The sequence below is a fragment of the Trachurus japonicus genome, chromosome 5 (assembly GCF_045865225.1).
Source record: "Trachurus japonicus isolate A0001 chromosome 5, Traja_1.0".
NCBI classification, from domain to species: Eukaryota; Metazoa; Chordata; class Actinopteri; order Carangiformes; family Carangidae; genus Trachurus; species Trachurus japonicus.
The window spans coordinates 30,953,410-30,977,309 of NC_140911.1; the positions used below are offsets into that span (position 1 = coordinate 30,953,410).

The window sequence follows — 23,900 nt, forward strand, 5'->3', positions numbered from 1 at the left end:
GGCCCATTGCCATAATCCTTATAGTCATATGAGTAGGTTCGTTACCTTTAATTGTCGGTGCAAGCTATTTTTTGATCAGTGGGGCAGAGATACAAGCTGCTCAGCTAATGCTAGGAGGCATATGGTATTACCGGATTTCCCCCATCAAACTCATCAAATACACAATCCAACAACTCTAAAACACTCTGGTGGACAAGTTGTGACCTCACATTCACCACGCTATGAGATAATAATGTAACGTTACGAGACCGAGTTGAATTCAAGGTAAATACGAATCCGGAACTACATTCTAGACACGGCTGCTCGGCAGAGTGACTTCAAAAGCACAAGTAGTTCTGAGTATTTGCTTCATGTGTCGTAATGTTACATAATTATACGTTATTATTTCTTAGCGTGGTGAATGAGCAGGTCACAACTTGTCCATGAGAGCGTTTTGGAGTTGCTGGATTGTGTATTTGATGAGTTTGATGAGGGAAACCCGGAAATACCATTAGCCTCCGTAGTGTAGCTCTGAGCAGCTCGCGGCTCTGCTCCGCCAATCGAAAAAACAGCTTGCACCGACAATTAAAGGTAACGAACCTACTGCTAGTCTATGACTATAGGGATTATGGCAATGGGCGAATTTGCCAAAATGTTTTTTTTATTTAATTTTTTTCTTTTTTTAAAAGTCTCGGGTCATTTAAGGAATAGTTATAGCATTTTCACCTATTCACTATCTTGTCAAAAGTTAAATAAGAATGCTAATGCTGTTAGCTTAGCTTCACAGATAAACACAGAGAAACAGTTACTCTATCTCTGCCTAAGGTTTTAAATTCACCACTAAAGTTCACCAATTACCACGGTGCACCTCGTTTGTTCAGTCAGCTCAGAAACACACAGATCTAAAAGGAGAATCCAACTCTCAACAAGATAGGAAAAAAGCATAATGCCCTCAGCTAACCAGCTTGCTCTGAATTATTCATGTGGATAGGAGACATAAAACAATGACACTATAAAACTAGGAGATCACATCTCAATCAACTGCCTATTTGCATTTACATAATGATACTGCTGTTTTTCTGACTGGAAAAAATGAATAATTTCCTGTTCGTGATTTTGAACCTCGCTAGTTTGTGGACTAGAAGTGCCTGTTTGTCTTTCTCAGTGCTTATTGATACAGTGTGTGGAAATCTTACCGAGATGTTATTGTCAAAGCAGGTGGACGGTCCTTTTCGATAACGGGCCACGGGCATTTCTTCACACGGGTTTTCCTCCTGGACTGCAAATCGACTCAATTAAGAAAAAATGTTTGAAATCCTTTGAATTTTTTCTTTTTCTTTTTTTCCCTCCTCCCTCTCTGCAGCGTCTCATCATTCACCCACACACTGATTCCTCATGCAGGCCTACAGATGTAAATGACTGGTCATAATTCACGGCGTCGTGATAAAAATAACCTTGAAATGAATGTGAAACGTCTGTGTTTCCGCAGGTATGGTAATAAGGAGATAAAATCTAGCGATTAGAGAAGTGTGTCTTCTCCTCTGCCAGCTGGTGAACAATGTGAAAAAGGATACACTCCTCCTCCTCCTGGGACAGCTTCTCTATCTCGCAGGTGTTGCATGGCATCTTCTCTGCCACCACAAACAGTAAGTTGGTGTTGTTTATCCTCTTGGCATGAATCAGCCTGCAGAGACACAACTCTGTCAACAACACACACACACACACACACACACACCCTCCTCCTTCTGCTTGCTTACATCATGGACTCATTTGCTAATGGATCAGTGAGATTCATGAGACAGTCTTATGAGGCTCATTTAGCCGATGAAATGACCGTTTCATTAAAGCTGATATGGTTTAATCATCAGCTGAGTTTATTAGCTCCAACGCAGAGATCCGTCTTCCTAACCGTCTCTGTCACAGCACAGTTCTTTATGGTGTGAGCACATGCATGCGTATTCAAATGTGTGTGTGTGTTTTGACATGTGTACAGACCTGGAGCAGTTGCCACAGTCTTGCAGTATGTTGTAGGAGCTGCTGAGATTACTTAAGTAGAACTGGGTCTGGGTCATTACGCAGCTCCGCTCTTTGGAATCAATTCCGTCGGCCTCCACCTCATCTGCAGCGTCACCAGAGCACAGAGACGTGTCAGTCATAAAAATGATTTATACAGCATCTGATTCTGGAAATAATATGAACACGTGTGACTGTCACTTCCTCACTATTTCCTTATGTTCACAGTTTGTGCACTGTTGCTGAATTAACATCTGTGAGACTTAGGGCTGTCAACTTTGCTATTCGTACAGAATTCAAATTATTTTAAAAATGAGAACATTCGAAGGTGGAAACTGATGTTTGAATGTGTGCGTCGTGACGTTCGGGGTAGTAAACATGTTGATAGAAGTAACTATTTTGGTGGTGTTGTGTGCGATGTAGAGCTGCAGCTTCAAATTTACGAGCAGAGTTTTTTTAATTGTCCGTTTATTCGTTTGGGGCGGTGCATCTACGTGTTCCCACACGACACACACAACTTCTTTTTTTATCGATCGATCCGCGGATCACTTGGTGCCGATCACGGATCAACTGTGATCCGTTGCATCACTACTTAGAATATTTCGATTCTCCTTTGTTGGTAAAACACAAGTGTGTTGCAAATGTTGCATAACAGATTTAGTTGGAATGCCCTTTAGTGGACGTGGGACGTATAGGTATAGGTGTATATAATAAGCTAAAAACAAACAAACAAAAAAAGAGACATTAAAAATTTGAATCTAATTCGAATATTTAACATAAGAGGTATTAGACATTTAAATCCCTTTTTTTGTTTTGTTTTATTGTTTTTTTCTGTTTGCTTTCTCTTTCATACTCCATAATCCAGAGGTGATTGTCTTGCAATGTATTGTCGACATTGATAACTAATGTATAATAATAACTAAAAATTGTAAAAAAAAAAAAAAAAGGAATTTGAGTCTGATTGGGGGGAAGATTGACAGCCTTAGTGAGAATAAATTTGACCTAAACTGACCAGTTGTAGAAGCTGAAGGATTTTTGTCTCATCTTGATGATGTAGAAAAGTGTAACCGACAACAACAGACACACAAAAATCTGAACTGACGCTCAGTGATCTTGCAGCACCCACCTGTGACAAACCAACTATGATAAGCCAGGCCGTAGATGAACTGTTGGAACAGGGACCTGTGAAGACAAGAGGTGTGAAGGAGAATATGTAAACACAGAGCTGCAGCCCAGTAACAGAGGCTATAGACGTCTTCCACACTCAGGCTGAGTGTGATGGAAACAGAGCTGCAGCACAAGCTGAAAATCTGATCACAGACAAAGGCACTGACTCAAGAGTTTTACAGGTACAACAGGAGAGTCACGTAGCTGTTATGTTTAATGTGGGTGTAAGTGCTGGGAATGAACTGTGACTGAGCAGAGGGTATGAATAATGCATTTCTCATATCCACAGGTGGGAGATTTGGGGACGACCCTACGACTGGGAGTTTCAATTAAATCTTTAAACATCAGGGGGAAAAAAAAGAAAAAGACAAAATCTTACCATGCAGCTGCTGATGTCCACCATGCCACGTTTACAAAATCAGCAATTGTAGGCTGCAGACGAAGAGGAAATGTAAGAAGAAAAAAAAAACAAACACAAGCACAATACATGAATATTTCATTCTTCTACTCTGTGCCCTTTATTTCCTGCACCTTGTCCTTTTCCAGTGCTGAGTTTATGTTCTTACCACAAACACTCCTCTGGGTGCAGCTCCGGCTTCACTGTTGGGAATCCGCTCACACACAGACTGGTAATCAAATGACTGCTTGCGGTTGTAGAAGGAATTGTTGAAGAGAGCGTGCATCAAGTACGGGTCAACGTCGCTGAAGAACATTCCCACCTGTAGACGACGGGAAACACTATTCAGGCTTCGAGTCAGGAAAAAAAAACTACAGTGAGGGTGTGAGAATCCATTCATCATCTTCACCTTGTTCCAGTCGTCCTTCTGATTGGACATGATCAGGAATGCGCCGTCGTCTATTAAGTAACACAGGAGGTCCTGCACGCAGAGGGTAAAAACACCGTGCTGTTAACTGGAGGCACGGAGGTAAATATACACAGTGGTTTGATACATTTGATGAGAAGCTCATTAAAAATCCTCACATCACTGTTGGCTTCACAGTCCATCTCACAGCCCCTGTTTGGTCCGCACTGTCAGAGACAAACAAGTCACCATTTGAACATGTAAGTGCAAAAACTTTTTACTTTTTAAAGCCTATTTCAGTGTATGTCACACACTGCCTGATGAGATACGGACAGACTTGTTTTCCTTTTGTTTCCTATCATTTCTATTCCACATCTTAATGTACCCTTACTCCCTTAGTTGGTTTAGTTCCCCATTCCACTTTTAGAACCACTGTCCCTGCCCCTACACTATTGCCTCATTTTATCTCACAGTTTTACTCAGACGCTCATTCTTCTGTTTTAACTTTTTTTATCCCATCTTTTCTTATCGTATCTCATCTTATCTCCTTTTATCATGACTGTAATACCCCTTTTATCTATTTTATCTAATTAACTGCACCCTGCATTTTAATTTGAGTCCTCCTGGTCTCAATCTGTCGTTGGTGTCTTGTATTGCCTGTGTTACTGTAATGCTTGGGTCCATCTCCTGAGGTTTGTGACACTTGTATGTGACTTGTCTTCTGTGGTCTCTACTGTACATGTTGCATTTGTCATTTTGTAAACTTGTGTTTTTAAAGGTGCTATATAAAGAAGTTATATTATTTCACTTCATTTTCATGTGTTACCGTATTTGAGCCTTGACGATTGTCGGTGTGGTTACTGGCAAGAATCTTGAACTTATCCGTCCAGGCTTCAAGATCGAGTTTCACTCCGACCACTGAGAGAAAAACAAGAAGATTCATTGGAATAATTAGATGAAAAAAGAAAAGACAGATGCACACAAAAGCAGAGCACGCAAACGTCGAGCACAAACATGTTCACACAAAGTGACAAGAAATGAAAACGTGGACCTGTAATTATCTCATCTTGCTCTGACACATTTTCCATCATTATAAGGATTTTGTGTCTTCTCTCAGATCGGAGCCCACCTGCAGGTTTGATGGTCTTTCCTCCTATTGTGATCTCCACAGCTGTGCTGACCAGGATGCCTATGGTGTCATTCTCTGGGTTCAGTAATTCGTCCCTGGCTGAAGCAGGGAAAGAAATATAGAAACAGACCCCGGGTGGTGGGGGGTTAGAAACAAAGAGACACAACATTGTGAGATATATAACCCCGGACCCAGAGCATCATTCACCTGTTCGATAAGGCGCTCGGAAGATGTAGCCCTTGTTGTCGAGGCTCCGGCGGTAATAGCTGGCATTAAATGGCTCAGGGTCTTCCTCCCATGTTTCTGCAGCCCTGAGATTTAAGACCACAGACACCAGAGCTGTGAATCTCTACCGTACAAGCTTCCTGCTGTTTGTGAGACATTTCAAGTGTTCCGAGAACTTAGAGGAAAAAAAACTGGCACATAACAGAAATACTGAGCAACTGTAGTCCAAACACACAGCCTCGATGAGAGCTGCTCTTACTTGTTGGGGAACACTCTTGTTACACCTCCATCTGTGGCAGCGAACACGGCCAGGAAGCCATATCTAAATGTCAAAGTGCAGAGAAGAGACAGAAACAGGTTTCAAAATCAAATTCTTATCCACAGCCCTAATGTAGAATATGCAGTACTTCCCAGGCTCTTCCTATTACTCACGTGTTCAAGTCTTTATTCTTCCACACTTTCTCGACCAGCTGTCTGATGATGCCCGTGTCCAGAATCAAGTTATGAAGGAGCAAATTGTCACCTGAACATAAACCACATGTTAGAGACTTGGCACAGAGTGTTAAGTCATGATGGAGATAATACTGTATCTCTGGTTGGTCATTTATAAGGCATGAATACTCATTAGTGTTTATAAACTAAAATAAATAAATAAAGTGAGTATTCATGTGTTATGAATTCAGTATTTAATGCTTAACTAATGCTTAATAATGTGTACTTATTATAAAGTGTTACCCTGTTACTTTATCAGTGACTTTATTAGGGACTATTTTCAGCTATGGACTGATACACATCCCACTGCCCTGGTGAGTATGCATGGCAGCTGGATGCTGGATGTGGGATTGACTCAGTGCCCACGACTGTCATAATAAAGGAGAGCGTCACTCAGCGCAGTGCTGCCACTCACTGATGTGTTTTTAATAGTTTTTTGGAAAACACAGTGCAGACAATTTGCCAGTTGACAAATTATTCTTTGTTTCACTGTAGTTTGTCAGTTTCATTTTGTTTGTGAGGGATTCGTTGACAATAAGACATCCTTTATAGAAGCTGTTTGTTAGTTTGTTAGCACTACATAGGCAGTGTTAGCATCAACAGCTAACTTCACTCACCGGGGTCATGCCTATGTTCCCACAGCCCTATGTTCCCTCAGCCCTATGTTCCCTCATTTCTAACTTTTGTTGTCACTGAAAATTAGGCCCTATGTTCCCTCAGCCCTTTGGTCCCACCATTGGTTGGGTTTAGGCAATGAAGAAAGGAGTTGGTTAAGTTTAGTAAAAAGACCAGGTAGAGGCTAGACAGACCAGATCGGTAGAGTCCAGATAGGTAGAGAGAGTCCAGAGGGAACATAGGGCTGAGGGAACATAGGGCTGTGGGAACATAGGCACGCTCCCCACTCACCAGTCTACAGCTGTATGCCTCAATTTCTATTAACTGCAATTAGCATGCTATTAGCTCTGTTAGCTCTGTTAGCTCTGCGTGGCCGAGCCATTTTGCCAGTGGTTCTGCTCAGAGAGCCCATTATGACCTATTTTTTCTGCTTTTGACAAGCCTGGTCAGTAAACAGCTCTTAATGCTGATGATGTTCACAGGAAAACGTCCACAGAACTCTTTTAAAGGTCCAGTGTGTAAAATGAGGGGAAAACAGTGACATCTAGCATTCCGATTCTATTATCTCTCTATTAAATAATTCTATTTATTTATGGATGTGAAACTCTTGAAACGTGCTCTCTGGTTGGCTGGATTTTCCATTCCGTACAAACATGGAGGTGCAAGATGGCGACACTCTCTAAGCAAGACCCTTGCTATAAATAAAAGAAGAATTATAAGGCTATGAAAACCAAACAGATTTTTTATTTTATAGCGATTATACACTTATACAAATATATTCATTGGTAGTATATTCAGATTTTGCCAATAAATGTTGACAAATATTACACACTGGACCTTTAAAGTCAGTCCTGAATGATCTAGTCTGTGTGGTTGAAGAGGAACAAACTCACATTGTTTAGAGTCCGGTGTCACCTTCTCCATGAGAGCAATGAAGTTGAGCAGGAACTCGGTGTTGTTGTTGGCCAGTTCCAGATCATTGCAGTACTCCCTGAGGAACAGACAACACATTTAAACTCAGATGAAGAGGGAAAAAACAAACAAGTACACACCGTTTACACTCTGTCTGCCTCTTTTGGCCTCTCTTAAGGGAAACGCAACGCAAAGTGGAGAAGCATCAAACCAAACCAAACGCAGGTTACTTGATGCTATCATGTGCAGCATGCATGTCCTTAAGCTTATATTCAGATGTGCAAAAAACACCTGTCAGTCAAAACAACACGTGGATTGAACTGCGGAGCAGAGAACAGGCAGCACGACCAAGAAGAGATGTTTATCAGTGTGTCTCAGATTCCAGGTTGTTGCTGGAGGATGTGAAGGTTTGATAACAAAGCAGCACATGCAAAGAGGATTTCACTCTTATTTTCCTAGTTACTCTTTTTGCTGTCCAATTTTATATTTAACAGTACACTGTACAGTACAGCCAAACCAATAATAAATAATAGTGTAATGTAAACATGCAGCACCACAGTGGCAGCAGGGAAAGCAGATTCTATGTCTTCAGTACTTTATTGTAATGAGGGGAATTACATCTAGTGGGTTAAAGTAACAATAATAATAATAATAAATAATCATAAGCCTATGATGAATTTTATAATTTATAATGTTCATTAGAATTACTCACAGTACGTAAAACACACCACTCAAAAGATGAATAAAAGAAAGAATGAATGAAACCAACAACTTACACACAGTGTATAAACACCACACAATCAATATAACTGAAGGAAGCAGATGATAGATAGAAGATGGTAAGTGTGGCGCAGGAACAGAACACAAAACAGGTGCGTCAAAGGATGTGAAGACAAGACCATAAACGGAACCAACAACGACAGCAAGCATTCACACTCAGGGCTACCTGGGAGCAATGAATACATGTCCTTCAGACTCAAAACTGTTTGGCAGCAGTGATTCAAAATCTGCAACAGAAAGGGGAAGATTATCCGGGAAGAGCAGTGGGCAGAGCAGTGGGGAGTTGTGGGTAAACAGCAGCTGTTCTTCAGAGGTGCAGGGACGCAGAAGGGAGTTTACCATAGCAACACTGAGGTATCATGGGAACACTAGCGTTAGCCAATATGGTGCCTAAAATGAAACCTGACTCTCAATGGACCAAGTTTTTATTTCACAAGCACTCACACATTTTGCCTTTTTTTTTGGAATTTGTCAACAAACAATTTCCGATTCATTCTGTTTCAACCTAACAAAATTTGGACGTCTGAAAACTGACTTGACTGACCGAACGTGATGTGTCAGGAAGGAAGTTTTCAGACAGGTTACCCACAATGAGTGCTGTTAGATCAGGCAGGCATCAACATGGCCAACTATTGCAGGGGAGGTGGGTGAAAAGTCCTGATGGAAGTGGTCACCCCTCAGACTGGCAGGGGAGAGGGCAGCGCACAGACACATAATCAGAGGAAATGCATTGCATTGTGAAGGGCATGTTGAAGGGCAACTTCATTTCATCTATCCTAGACAGAACACATAAAGATATCGACCGACTCTGAAGCCACAACACGTGAGTCTGCGATGGATCCGGCTTTGTTTTCTCATTGTGTGGTGACCTGTAGCTCTGTACAGCAGTGGAGGGAAATGTTGACTTTTAGTGCTAAAATAGAGTGCCCAGGTAGTTTTCCGCCCACAATGCCGTGCACATCCAGGGTCAGGGTTACTGAGGAAGTGTTGGTGCCGTGCCCCTGACGGACTGAGGGGTGAGAGGGGGGGGGGAGAGGGAGACAAGCTGATGGAGACAGGGAGTACAGAGGGACGACACAGGAGTCAGGCGCTGCGTCGGGCGGCACCCTGACACCTGACGACATGGGAGGACCTGGGTGGGCTGGACACGGCTCGGCCCTGTGGGGTCAGTCTGCAGGCTGCAACACCTCCAGCTCTAGACGAGATACTACGGCAGCTAACAAAGTGTCTTATTAAATATACCAATAACTCCACTAATAACTAATAACTCTTTTTTTTTACATTAAAAAAATCATATGATGACAACAATAAATCCTGATTTACTAGACTATGAATAAATAGCAGTAGCTACATGATGTAGGTTAACTGTAAAATATGTGTATTAATGTGGCATTAGAACATTTTAATTTGGGAGTAAACTGTGTACCTTCTTACATTAAATAACAAACAATTACAAGTACGCTCAATTCTGGTCTGGCTATTGCACTCTGGCTAGAGTCGATCTGTCAACACCTGAACTCTAGAGCAAGAATTAGTTAAGACGTTTAGGAACTAATGACGCTGTAAGAAAAAGACAGAAAGAGAGAGACAGACGAGAGTGAAAGAGAAGTGATGATACAGAAAGAGAGAAAAAGAAGGACAGAAAAAGACAGAAATGTGGTCAAAGAGCATGAGAAGAAAGTGAAAGAAAGGGAGAGACAGAGGAGGAGGGAGACAAAACCCATTTGGAGCTATCCACAGAAGGAAAAAGGATTAGGAGGAGGGGTGGACAAAAGACAAGTTTTAACAGAGAACATGAATATCTGTCTTCCTTGGGTGCAGGAGGCGTTTTTTTTTCTCTTTTTTTCTCGGTTTGTTTGTTTTCTTTGCTTTCGCTTCTGGAGCAGCAGATACGTGGTGGGGGGAGGAGGGGGGTGAGGTTGAGGGACTGGAGGAGCCATCGTGAGAGATGTGGGATCTGAGCTGCAGCAAGAGGGTGAAGAGGAAGAAGGGGAAGGGATAAAAGAAGGAAGAGGAGAGGGGAGGGGGGGCAAGCAGGCTGGGACGGGTGAGGGTAGGAGGGAGGGCAGCAGGAAGAGGTTCAGGACGAGAGGTGTGGGAAGGAGGAGGCAGCGGTAAAGGAGTAGGAAGTAAAGGTAGGGAACGTGGACCAATATGGAGTATACTTGCCCTTGGTGTATGGCACTGTGTGGATCCATCAGAGAAGGAGTGAGCAAGAAAAGAAACAGGGGATCGGGTGGGAAGGGGGGGATCACAGACAATATTTTATTCAATTACTGTTTGAATAAAAATATTGTTTTCTTGAAATAAAGAAACCAATTTAAGTCAAACAAGACAAGAGAGAAAAAGAAATGAAAAGCAAACATCTTATTTGCAAGAGCAAACAGAAAAACCAACAGAAGAAAGAAAAAAAACTGGGAGATCCAGGAAAGGAAAACAGGAAAAGACAAAACCAGTAACTGTGAGAGATAACCATGGGGAACGAAAAGATCAAAATAAAACAAATGAACTAGGAAAAGAGGGGAGTAACAGGGTCTGGACAAAGAAAGAATGAGAGAGACAACACGTGTCCCCATTCAGACCCACAAAAACCCAAACTCCCACATCTGACGAGCCCTGATCCCGGGCCGTGTGGGAGTTTATCTACTGAATGATTCCAAAGCTGAGAAACATCGCACACAATCCAACGGAAACAAAAAAAAAAAACAAGTAGAAAGAAAGAAAAATCACACATAACAGAAGGAAGATTCCCAAAATCATAAAACTCATCATAAGGAGTGAAAAGCATGCAGTTTTTCACAACTTTTCAGAACATCAAATACTTTGAACACAGACGCTTCAGAATCATTACTTGGTGGAGAAGAGGCGAGAGCATTTGGCAAAAAAAATAATAGCACAGAGGTCACCATTATTTTCACCTGAGTAACACAGTAAAACCACAGCTTTCACCTTTCTGTCCGTTCAGTTCTTTTTTTTCTTCAGCCAGTGTGAAGAAAAAACATCACCGTTTTACAGCACAGCATGAAGACAGGAGGGAACAGGGGGCAGTAGAGGAGGCAGTAGGGGGGAGGGGCTCAGGTATGATCCTGCCTATCAGAGAGCGCCGAACGGGGGGAGAGGGGGCGCTAAAGAGAGGGAGGGAGGAGGAGGGGGGCAGAGCAACTGACTCTGCTCAGACACTCCCTACGATGATGTTGGAGGACCCAGGACGAAGGGATGAATAAGAGCGTAAGGTCATATTTGGAAGAGAGAGAAGAGAGGAGCGGAAAGAGAGAGAGAGAGCAAATAAGAGAGACAGAGAGCAAGGGATGCTGGGTAGTCGCAGGTACTTACACTGCACCTGTAGGATCTGGTCACTCAGGTTGGCCTTGATGTGGTTCTCACTATAAGTGGGCAGTACCAACCCTAGACTGAGGTAATGAGGCAGATGGAGAACATCAGGAACATAGGATGTAAACACACACACACACACACTTTACTTTAGGCAGTTATACCACATACAGTATATAAACAAAAGGGTAACGCTTTATATTAAGGTCCTTGTAATAAGCATTAGTTAATAGGTAATAAGACCCTTATAAGTGATTACAAGATGCTTATTAACATTATTATGCGTTTATAAGACTATATATGTATTAATAGTCTCATTATAATATAGTATAGTATAGTTTATAATAACTTATAATAAACTTAGTAATTGTTTGTTGATGCTTAAGAACATTAATAAAATCCTCATGAGTATCTTATAATTGTTCGTAATAACATTACAAACACATATATTGACTCAACTAGCCCAACCATTACTGTATGACTTTGTTATGCCTTTATTAATCTTAAGGTCCTTGTAATAAGCGTTAGTTAATAGGTAATAAGGCTCTTATAAGTGCTTACAAGTAATGAGAGTCTCATTATAATATAGTTAATAGCAGACTATAAGAGATTTATAATAACTTATAAGAAACTTCTTAACTGTTTGGTAATGCTTAAGAACAATTATACAGTCCTCATAAGTATCTTATAATTGTTCATAATAACATTACAAACACATATATTGAGTCAACTAGCCCAACCATGATGTCTTTGTAGAAGTTTATTATAAGTTATAATAAATCTCTTATAGTCCGCTATTAACTATATTATAATGAGACTATTAATATAGTCTTATAAACGCATAATAATGTTAATAAGCATCTTGTAATCACTTATAAGGGCCTTATTACCTATTAACTAACGCTTATCTTATTACAAGGACCTTAATATAAAGCGTTACCAATGAAGCTTGTTATTTTGGACCTCTGCTGCTCTGACCTCACCTGGTTGCAGTGATCTTGTACAGTAGTGTACTCCAGCACACTGTGACATCACTGTTGGCTGTGGTTCCAGGTGCAACAAAGCACACCTGAACACACCAACCACCTGACCACCTCTCAGAGGGGCAGCCCTCACTGTCTGGGAGTTTTTCTTTTTACATTCAAAACATCCAAATACACTATTGCACCGAACAACAGGTGGCACTATTGCTGCAGAAATAAAGATAACTGCAAGCTAGCAAACACAGTCCTAGGTGCAGCTTCTAAAATATTCATTTACAAAATCAGGCTTGAAAATGTGTTATGAAGATGGAGATAGCTTCAAGACATTTTGTTAGACCTTGAGGATCCACTGTGTTGTTGGTCAAAAATAATAAACCCAGACTTAATTGTTTTATGAATCTCCACAGAGGAGCTTTACTGTACTAGTTTAGAAGTCTAAGGGCTCTCACCTACATGATGGGAAGAAATGGCAGCCCTACTAAAAACGTTGTGATGACAATTCAGATTTTTCAAGTTCAACCCCCCATGACTTGAGAGATTTAAGCTGCAACCCAGATGATAGTCAAACCCCAAAGTCTGCCTGCTTCTGCCTCTGCAGTGAGAAGACTAGCATCCTGTTATTTCTGAGTGAAGCAGGTTAACAAGTGTCCAGTGAGTTATATTCAACAGGTTTGATACATGATGGTGATCACATTCAATGGAACAAGTCTCAAGTACTGATAAACCTGTATTAGCTGATCTTTGTGGGTCTAGTGTGTGGTGTAAGCTGTAAACATAACACTGACGCATTATTACCCAAGAAAGCTGATATTGTGAAATACTGGCAAACAGTGACCTTTTACCTATCGAGCACACAGAGTACCATCATGTTTCCAACCTGCTGTTTATTCTCAACCACCGATGTTCAACAGCTCCCTCACCTTTGTTTCTCATCTCTCTGCTGCTGAACAGGTTGAATCACAGAGCCACTTTATCAGAGCTTGAATTCTAAAAACAGCTGCAGCCAGCAAGAGCACCGATGAACCAGAGCAGTTCCAGACAAACAAAACCACCAGAACAATGAGCTGAACGATGTTATTAGGTGCGGTGAGTGCGTATCAACAAAGGACCACTTCATATTACATGTACACATAGCCATTTGTTTGACTGTCAATAGAAAAGTATCGATTACAGCAGCTTTGAGTTTCATTTCTATTATAGCCACATACTGGTTTTGCTTTGTAATATGTCATCGCCACATCCTGAGCTCTACATCTAATCTACATACACGTTACTAAATATTTACTCTTCTTCCAGAGCCTGAAATTAAAGAGAGAATAAATGGAAATACATGTCTCATCTCTTAATCTGTGGAGCTATACAAAGCTAAACTCAGTAAGGGGATTAATTGGAACAGACACAAAATCAGGCTGTGACAGTATCAGGTTCGGAGTGAGCCACAGTTCAATTTGACTATAATATAAGGCGAATGCGGATTTAAATAAACATCCAAATGTCACCAGTCTCACAAGAAAAATATTCTGCTCTGAACTCTAAGGGCAAAGGACCAATAAGAGCGCAGCGCTGAGGTTCCATTTGAACGTTGCAGGCCACGACAGTGACATACGGAGCCTTAAATATGCTGGAAGTTCCCTTTGAGTTGAATATTAATAGAATTTTGTAGACGAAGCCTCATATGGACTCGGCCAGGACTGGGCACGCTGCCAGCAGATGCAATAATGAAAACACACATCAGGCATTTGTAGGACTATTGAATATCATAAACTGTAATTTACCAAGTGCTGCCTGGAGGAAATGTCATTATGATGCAACCTCAAATGTTCAAGCAAGTTTTGGGATGATTAAACTATGCAATTAATTTGTGCTTAGAGAACTGTTGAGGATTTTTACGAGAGAAGAAAAACGATTTTTTTTTGTGTTTTGTTTTTTTACATGGGTGATTCAGATGAATTATTTCATGCAAATGCAGAAAGCAAATGAGCTGCATTTAGTCAGCGATAGGTTCGGTCTATTCCAAACGCACGACAAACACTGCCGGTTGATGAGTAACAGCTGTCGACAGGAAAATCTGAGACCTGTGGCTGAAAATGGACGATTAAAAAGTATCAAAGTTGGACTTCACTCACTGGTTCAAGTTGCGCAATCTTTGGTTCTGAGGTCAGGGGATGACGCTCCATTTGAAACCTACCTGTAGTCTGTGCCGTCCACGGGCGTCCACGTGTACGTCCGCATGGCCTCGTCGATGTACCTCTGTTGGCAGCCACAGAGAAAAGTCTGGTGAGTAAAAACTGTCACAACCTCGGCTCGCGTCTCTTCCCCATCAATGGAGGGAAACAACGGATCCTGAACATTCAGACTGATTCAGATTCATTACAGGAAGGTGCTACTTTGGATCGTGATTGAATCTCATATATTGATGACTTGCCTCATCAACTGACTTAATGAGCGTCTTGATTTTCCTTTGCCCTGATTTGCCATCAATCATCTGTCGACGGATCTGAAAAGCGAGAGAGAGAGAGAGGCTGCAGCATAAGAAGGTGTACAAATACGTACAAACACTTGCAAAAGTCAGAACCGGTGACAAATAGATACGCGGGTTTTCCCAGATGAAGATGTCTGACAGATGTTGACTTGCCTCCTCCTTGTTGCTGTCCTCCAGCTCAGCGTCCAGAAAGTCCAGAGTGACGGGCTCCCTGAAGTTAATGATCTGAGGCGGGGGGGAGAAAAAAAAACAGAGGAAGATGGAGAAGCAGATTCACATCAGTCAGCGGGAATGACATCTAACTTTGCCTTTAGAATCAACAGAAGCAGCAGGCTCAGTATGTAGAGAGTGGGGTGCACAGTCGGACCAACCTTAGGTCGCAGGTTGGGATGCAGCAGCACATAGCCATTTGGATCAATAGCAAAAGTGTAACCATTGGCTCCAAGCTGCACAGGACAAAAAAAGGTAAATGCAGATGAGTTTCAATGATCATTATGAAGGTGATATGATGTAAATGTAAATGTACTTTATTTATACAGCCCTTTACAACAACCTTTGTGGTGAACCAAAGTGCTTTATAATAGATAATAAATAAAAAGAAATAAGTAAAAACAATTAAAAACAATAAAATACAGTATGAGGTGAAACTGAGTGTGCAGCAGCTCACTCTGTATGTAGGAGTCTTCCTTTTGATTTCGTTGATTGCAATATCCACTCCCATAACTCCTAGGATGAGCTGGTTCTGTGTGAAAAAACACATAAAGGCAATTATTAGCATTTTACCCACAACCCCTGCCGACATCAGAGCATCACACAGAGCTGGGAGCTGCGCCGCGGGACTGCTGAGAACATCTCTGTGCCATCGCTTGACTTATCGTCACTTTGTGCGCAATCTGATTAGTCCGCATTTTCACAGTCTATCTTAGACTGAGTCGCTTTGCGGCAGCGTCACTGCTTTAAGCCGGTGTGATAAGCTCAGAGTAAATACTTTTGTCATGGATACTGGAAGCTGGATGCATCTGTGCTTCTCCGGATGATAGTAGATACCACAGATGGGTGGCTGTGGTGTTTGCTGTCACCTCAGGGGGGAGGTGTTGCCTCGAAGAGCAGCATCTGCACGAATGCCATCACAATGACTGATGACGGTCAACAGCACCAAACAGATGCCAAATAAAAGCTGAAACCCTCCTGCTACTGCAACACACTGTCTATTTGAATAATCTCATACATGTGTAAACTTACCCACCTGAACGAATTTCAAAACATCACTTTTATATAATAATAATAAAAAAAGAGGCAACGAGTCATTATGCAGTATTTTTCAACCTTGGGGTTGGGACCATGTGGGGTCACCTGGAATTCAAATGGAGTCGCCTGAAATGTCTAGTAATTGACTACTGATAAAAATATTTTTTTAACTAAAATTATGATTAAAAACACAACACACAATCATAAACAACTGTATTTTATACTTTCACTTTCTCAAATTTAAATCGAGTTCAAATAAAATGCAGCATATAGAAATATCTGAGCTGACGCATCTTGATTGGTGGGGTTGCCAGAAATATGTGATGTCAAAATGGGGTCACAAGCCAGAAAAGGTTGGGAACCACTGCATTAATGCAAAGGTAGAAGTCATACTGTTTATATGTAAAAGTGTTTTATTTACCCGAGAGCTCATAGTATCAGCAGTGAGGTTGAAGACTGGCATTGTCCCAGTGATGACAAGGCCCAAACCCTAATCAAACAGATCAGAAATCCAGTTCATCCAGGAAAAGATAACATAATGTATTGCATAATCTTAATTATAAAATGAATAATATAGCAAGCAAATAAATCAAATGAAATTACACTCACAAACCAAATTGATTAGATTTAAAAAGACTGTGACACAAGGTTTATGACCTGAATTTGCCCAAATATCTTTAACAAACAAAAGCAGCAGAGGGAGTGAATGATGAAACACAGAAAAATGCATAAGACTGCGGAAGAAAGATTTGAACAATTTTACATAGATGTCTTTAATGGTTGAATGAATAAAATGCTGTCTCTCTCACCAGTGCATCCTGGTAGACGTTTGTCCACAGGACCTGCTTGGCTCTGGGCCCGGCCAGCACCATGGGACGGCCCAGGACATCCAGGTACTCCTGAAACAGGAGAAACACACAGCGGTGGTGCTGAGACAACATAAACCCTCGTGATCAAACAGACGTTTACAGTGCTTGTCATGTACGGTCATAAAAAGCAGAGAGCTGGAAGAGCCGCCCAACATCCATGTGTCATAAAAGACCCTGACCGGCACCCTCTCAGTAACCACATAAACCAGTGGGCCACCAGCAGCATCCCGGCCCCGCCGAGCAATAAAGCCTCCGGTCCTGATCCACTCAAGGCCGTTTTTCATCATTATGAAGGAGCTATTAAAAACACATTAGGGGTGTCAATGGCACGACGTGCAAACAGGCCTTTCTCCCAGAGGCTCTACTGTCAACGCTGGCACTGTGAGAATGTCCCACAGCGCTTGTGAATAGAGGTGAGGGGTTAAGTCTACTAGTAATACATCACATTCGCTATATTGTGTTGTAAGGAGCCACCTCATATGAAAGCTGAGATGTCTTTTTTTTTTGTAAACAACTTATTGATCCGTGTCATTTTGGAGATGGAGTGTAATTGGTAAAAATTATTGAGGGAGTGACCTCATGACATAAGAAGCAACCACACTGTGAGGAGGAGAGAAAAAGCCTTCCAGGAAGAGGACGGTTAATCATTGAGTTTTTATTGTCTTGTTGATGATGTGTTTACAATATCCTATTCAACAGCCGAGTGAGTTATAAGAATATATATGTATTGACATAATAAACTCACATAAAAACAGAGCAGGAGCACTACACATGCATTTTAATTTCATAAACTAAGCAGCTCTTAAATGATGATGTATATTTTGCAGTAAAAAACGGAACATTACTGCAAATTCCTGACCCTTGCCACAGCGCCACTCCTCTTTGTGCATCTATCCTGAATATACAAAAAGGGGCGCCCTGTATAAGCACACGGTGATTCCAGTATTGCCTTTTTGACCGTTTGTTTTTCATTGCCTGAACAGTGAGGTGCTGACAGGCGTAACCTATTCTATTATTAGCTCAATAAAAGTCCGGTTTAACGCGCCACAGGGAGATATTCCATCAGGACAATGACAGCCAGACCTTTTCACGGGATATAGGGGAAATTTTCCGCCTGGCTAGAACAATCTAGGAAACATAAAAAGTCAGCAACCGCAGATGTGTGGTCCAAACGGAGACAGAGCCATATAGACTCCAGCAGCCTCTCTGCACGTTGATTAAACGCTATTGTCTCCCTGGGTATTGTAACAACCACCACTGCGGAAAGTAAACTCATCAGTGTGTTCCCTGTAAAGACAAAACATTCTAACTAATGTCTGGCCTGTTATTGTTGCTCCACTGACAAAACGTCCAAACAAAGAAGCAAAAAATGGATGAAATAGAAAGAATTTCAGTCACAGGTAACCTTGAGGAATCACAAAATAATATACACTCATTTATTTTCAAAATGACTCCACTCTTCCCACATTACGGTATGACTCAGGAAAATATGAAAAATAATATTTTTTTGCCATCTGTGGTCCATCCGTTATTGGAATGTTGTCATCTCAGTCAAGTGAGACTATGTGATGAGTGTGTGACGTTGAAGGGCAGAGTATGGTTAAATAACATAAGGCCCCAATGTGTCTTCTGGCCCTATACAGAGAGCTGGAGTCTCCCACTTTCAGAAAACCTATTAGAGTAAGTGGCAGTTCTCAGAATATAAATATGCCAGAGTTAATGGAACAGCTGACAGTCTATTCTGGGGCCTGATCGCTCACCGGGGCTGTGGGGGGGTGGGGGGGTTGTTGTGCAGTAGCTCCCCCACCTCCCAGCGACTGAGTCAATTTCTACAGCTGGAATGAGGTTATCCCAAGGGCCTCTAGAAGCTCATAGTGCCGCGAGCGAGTGTGATGGGGGGTGGAAGGGCCCTGAGTGTGTGAGGGACCAGAGAGGTGTGTGTGTACCAGACAGAGAAAAAGAGACAGCAAGAGGAAAAGCAGATCTGACAGTCTTTAGATCAGAGCTCCCCCCCAAAAAAAACATTTCTCACAGAAAGACTGCAACCATGTTTGTTATCGCTGCATCTCCACCTCTGTCACCTCGCTTCTTTAGTCATACAGCTGTGCCCTCTTATGTCCCTTTGTTACGGTATACTCAAAGATATCTACAATCTGTGTAATTAACATCAAAGCAAGCATGAAGAAAGGGGGAAGAATGGACTAGCATCTTGCTTGAAATTGATGTTTCTGTGGATTGGTGAAGGCACATTCAGACGCATGTACACACTCTATATATCTCACCTGGGTGTTGATTCTGATGGCGCCGATCGATGGAATTTCAAAGTAGTAACCTGCAGATTAAGAGGACAGGATCAATACAGTACTCCACTCACATGCCTCTGTCATGTTGCGTCTCAGAGCTTTACATTATCAAGAGGTAAAACATTCAAAGTGTGCGCTAAAGTGATCTAATCTCTTCAGTGTTATTGGAAACGTGTAACAGCACTGTTTCAGTCTGATGATGTTGAGCCAGACGGGCACGGTGGAGCTTGTGGCCATTGACCTCTGCACACTCATGGTTGTTCTGTAGGATGTAAATGCGGAGGCATCTTGGGACTGCAGAGCCCCGGGCTCTGCTGCTGCTGATTAGGAATGGAGGAGAGTGACCGACTGGGTCAATAACCACGCCGCTCCCCAAGTTATTAAAGCCATGAGTGTTTATACAAAGAGCCGCGAAATGGAGACGGCATCCCCTGAATGTTAAAAGGCAGAGATGACTCTCATTATTTTGATGCATTATGCACTTTGCCACAGTGGTCTGTGTCGAGATTCGCCTCCTCTGTCTCATTCATTTGCACATGCAGACCGTGCAGACACTGTGCGCCGCACGTGCACGGGCGTACACGTCCCTGCACGCACAGTCACGGGGAGCAGCTATTTGTTAGAGTTTTCTTCGGAGCAGCGGTTCAACCCAGGGCTTTTGGCTGTTTGCCAGAGAGGTGGCATCTGTGGTTGTAGGGCAAAGCTGAAGAGAGCAAAACAGGCTACAGGCAGTAACTAAAGAGTAGGAATGTAACATGGTTCACGTCTGGGCTGTGGACGTTAACAACAGCAATCTGCTGCGCAGGGGGCAATTATGATTGTAATCGACTAAGTTTGCTTTGTGACTCTCATTTACATAACTTTGCTCTAGTAGACGTCAGTTTTCTTCAAACATCAGCCTCAGTTTTTTGAGGTCGTTTATTTGATTTTGACAAAATTGACTGATTGAATCTCCTGCTCTGTCCAGTGTGAGAACGTCTTTTCCTCTTATTTAGACCAGCATGCGCTACTTTCTATCTATCATCAGTTTTCTTGTCTTGCTTTAGTCGATGTATAAACTGTAATAAGTCTATCTGATAAAGTGGTAAATGAAATAAGGATTTTACTTTATACTCCGGGTGGTCATTTTGAATTTATTCCGTATGTTATTCCCAGTGTTGGATTAACAGCACCATTTTTGTGGAAGTATTAGGATCACCAATGTGGTAGATCACATTTGCTGCTTTTTATCCTCAACTTCACCTCTATTTTTTTTTTTGAGGATAACTCTCTTTTCTGTTTTGGATTGTGTGACACTGTTTGAGAGCATGGATAAATGATTCCATTGTCCTCAGAGTCAAAGAGAGGTTACTTTCTGCTTAAGATGGGCTTGCAGCTCAAGTGAGCCAACAGCTAGCATCTCCAAGTGGCCTAGTTGTGGGTGTTTGTGTGTGTGTGTGTGTGTGTGTGTGTGTGTGTGTGTGTGTGTGTGTGTGTGTGTGTGTGTGTGTACGTGTGTACGTGTGTCACGGGTGAAGGGTTAGGGCCTGTGGAAGTGTCAGGGAGCTGACTCTGTTGGAGTGAGATACCAAAGAGTAATAAGTAGTGGAGATATGAGAGGACAGCTCCATAGAGGCTGGTGTGTCAACACTATTGTCTTATGTTGGCATAGACTTTAGTAGCATGGTAATCACTACAGTGGCGAGCTGCAGAGAGCGTGTTGGCACAGAGGCGTAATCCTGGACTTTCCCCCAGCCTGACAGGGAGATGGCACGGTAATCATCCTGCTACCAGACTCCTCCTGCTAATTAATAACAACTTCTGGGGAGATACTTCTGAAGCACTTGGCTCCAATGGCGACGCTCTAATCAGCGGCAGCAGTTAGCCGAGGCTTCACACAGGCAGCTGAAGGCCTCATAAAGGAGCAGCTTCGGATAAACCGCAAGAACTGAGGAAATCTAGTTAATGGAGCCCACAACTGAGATGAAGGGAAGTGGGTTACGGTTTAAAAAGAAAAAGAAAAAAAAAAAAAGCGTGTTCACAGCAACAACAATGTGAGCTGAAAACGAGCTGAGTCAAGATGAGATTCGTCGAGACAATGTAGCTAACAGGAAGAGCCGCTGAGTCATTTGGGCTGTCAGACTGTCAGTCAGAGGCAGGGCGGCCCGCTCGCTGGGTTATTTTAGGGACTGGAGCAGCTTGAGATGAATACAATATTGATTTGATCACGTGCACATCAGACAGAAGACACACGGATAACTCTCAGTGATGATGAGTTAGTGACGGTGCAGGTGGGTCTGAGTACTTCCATCTATTTTACTTATTTTCTGCTAAAGAGGTTCAATCAAACTGACCTGGATGTGATCAGAACTGGGCTTTGTGTATTTATAACCCCACACAGCAGGAGAACATCTCTACATACAACTGATAGATTTATTTTGTGGTGGAAATTTTGATGGAGTCCTATTCTGGGGAAGTCTGTTAGAATGATCAGTGTTGACCAATTGTACCCTGGTATGAGCCTGGTGAAGGTAACAGGATGAACTCTATACAACATTCTCTGAGATTGATCTGCGTTGTTCCTAAAGTTAAAGGGATAGTTCAACATTTTGGCAAATTGGCCCATTGCCATAATCCCTATAGTCATAGCAGAAGGTTTGTTACCTTTAATTGTCGGTGCAAGCTCACAATACTAAATGCAAACATGAACTGACATGGCTATATAATATCTCTTATTTATTTACTTTTATTATTATTATTATTTTTTTATACAATACTCTCATATTTTACCCTGCTAGCACAATGCACTTGCACTTATCACTTTATCCATACACTGTATACATACTCATATTGTTGATTGCTGTACAACTGAATGTCGGCACTGATGCGTTATTGTTATTGTCTATCTTGTTTCTCGTTGTGCTGTTGTACAATGACAAATAAATTCTGATTCTGATTCCGATTCACATCCATTGAGTACTGCACCCTGATTGTTTTATTACCTATGTGAGCTTATCTTATGACTGGGAATGAGATAACCAGAGGCATAGGATGGAGTATAAGAAGGGGCTGCAACCACTGCTCAGTGGGCACATCCCTGAGCTACTAGACTGTCGTGTGTTTCTGTGTTGTGTCCTTCTCTATAGAGATCCCTTCTCTATACCTCTCTATAAAGAATAAATCATTGCGCATGATGTTTTGTTCGTCTTTTGTTCGTTTTTTGACTCTCCTCAGGCAGGCCTAAAAATGTCCACATGATTATGGCGATGGATCAACATTATGTTGTACAAGGCAATAAGAAAACCACACCTGTACAGTGGTGTGGTCTTGGTCCCCAACAAAAGTCAAGGTATCAAATTCACAATAGCATTTTACAGGAAGTAATCATTTACATTTCCTGGAGAATGACGAGACTGGAGCTGCTTTCCAAGTCTCCTTTGCTCACTCACTGCTCCCTTTGTAACAGACCTGCTGTATTCCACTCACTACATGAAACAGTAGATTTAGATAATATAATAATAATTGTGATATTGTATCACTGCTAAAAGGTGTTGTGTTACTCAATTGTTATTTTTACATCTATAAATTGTGACCGGTGACACTGTGGGGCTGTTTACAGGGTAGAGAGCATATTATGAACAGATTCTGTTTCATTGCGGAGAATGACTGAGAACACTACACTGTGCATAAATTTCACATTCAGAGATTCAGACAGTAAACAAATATAACACAGAAGGGAAATAAACCATGACTGTCACAAGAATCCTCTACAAATACAATTCTTTCAGGTTATTCCCTCAATATCTGCATGCACTACGGTGCTCAGGGACATGCAACCGACTGACGACAGAAATATTTGTTCATTTAGGACATAAGCCCTCCACCTGTTTTTACCTCTCTTACATATACGAATATATATTTTTCTTTACTTTATTGTGAAATTGATCACACACAAACATAGAAACATGTTATCCACTTACCTTTATTGGCACAAGCTATCCACTGCAAGGGTGTGACATCATAGTTATGCTGGCCAACAGAGAAGGTGAAGACACGAACCTGAACAGAGAAAGAGAGAGAGAGAGAGACAACGATGGAGACAAATCATTTGAAGGAAATCTGAGAATAAAACAGAAAGCAGTCAAACAGAAGAAAAGCAGAAAGTTCCTGCAGAAAAACGCTTCTGGACGACAGGGAGTTCACTGTCATGCAACAACTACGATGCACAAATCTTGACTATGATTAGATTAGCCTCCCAGTCAACTCACACAACTGTCTCCAACGCAAGAGTGCAGTGAGAGAGTTGTCAAACTGCAGATTATTCCTGTGTGACAGCAGCCGTCATGAGGGAACTCGATAGTAATGGATATCAGAATAAATATTGGTGGGGCTGTGAGACCGGGGTGGGGGAAGGAGGGGTGAGAGTGACAATGAGACGGGAACAAAGACACAAACTCTGTTTCTATTGGCTGTAATTTTCATAGGCTCTGATGATAAAGTGGCTAATTAGTCAGCAGGTCAGTGCTGTTAACACCCAGCAGCAAAAACAACAAAAGAGACAGAGCAGGAGAAAAAACAGACCGAGAGACAC

At 41.9% G+C, this 23,900-nt stretch overlaps 1 protein-coding gene across 4 annotated transcripts in view; it reads right to left on the minus strand.

Moving 5' to 3' along the window:
• cacna2d2a (calcium channel, voltage-dependent, alpha 2/delta subunit 2a) overlaps positions 1 to 23,900 on the minus strand; it is a 177,101-nt gene that overhangs the window by 4,259 nt on the left and 148,942 nt on the right. For 2 of the 4 annotated variants that reach the window (XM_085777423.1, XM_085777421.1), the window contains 26 exons: positions 23,290 to 23,368; positions 19,310 to 19,359; positions 16,968 to 17,057; positions 16,580 to 16,648; positions 15,578 to 15,652; positions 15,282 to 15,356; positions 15,064 to 15,135; positions 14,854 to 14,925; positions 14,617 to 14,678; positions 11,449 to 11,525; positions 10,285 to 10,299; positions 8,282 to 8,342; positions 7,317 to 7,414; positions 5,749 to 5,839; positions 5,576 to 5,638; positions 5,299 to 5,402; positions 5,092 to 5,190; positions 4,789 to 4,880; positions 4,142 to 4,189; positions 3,966 to 4,037; positions 3,726 to 3,878; positions 3,539 to 3,591; positions 3,119 to 3,174; positions 1,975 to 2,098; positions 1,554 to 1,663; positions 1,176 to 1,258 (listed from right to left, as the gene is read on the minus strand). In XM_085777423.1, the coding sequence (XP_085633549.1) occupies positions 1,176 to 1,258; positions 1,554 to 1,663; positions 1,975 to 2,098; positions 3,119 to 3,174; positions 3,539 to 3,591; positions 3,726 to 3,878; positions 3,966 to 4,037; positions 4,142 to 4,189; positions 4,789 to 4,880; positions 5,092 to 5,190; positions 5,299 to 5,402; positions 5,576 to 5,638; positions 5,749 to 5,839; positions 7,317 to 7,414; positions 8,282 to 8,342; positions 10,285 to 10,299; positions 11,449 to 11,525; positions 14,617 to 14,678; positions 14,854 to 14,925; positions 15,064 to 15,135; positions 15,282 to 15,356; positions 15,578 to 15,652; positions 16,580 to 16,648; positions 16,968 to 17,057; positions 19,310 to 19,359; positions 23,290 to 23,368 (2,043 nt within the window). The remainder of the gene's footprint in view (positions 1 to 1,175; positions 1,259 to 1,553; positions 1,664 to 1,974; positions 2,099 to 3,118; positions 3,175 to 3,538; positions 3,592 to 3,725; positions 3,879 to 3,965; positions 4,038 to 4,141; positions 4,190 to 4,788; positions 4,881 to 5,091; positions 5,191 to 5,298; positions 5,403 to 5,575; positions 5,639 to 5,748; positions 5,840 to 7,316; positions 7,415 to 8,281; positions 8,343 to 10,284; positions 10,300 to 11,448; positions 11,526 to 14,616; positions 14,679 to 14,853; positions 14,926 to 15,063; positions 15,136 to 15,281; positions 15,357 to 15,577; positions 15,653 to 16,579; positions 16,649 to 16,967; positions 17,058 to 19,309; positions 19,360 to 23,289; positions 23,369 to 23,900) is intronic. The other 2 variants (XM_085777422.1, XM_085777425.1) reach the window with 1 other exon arrangement.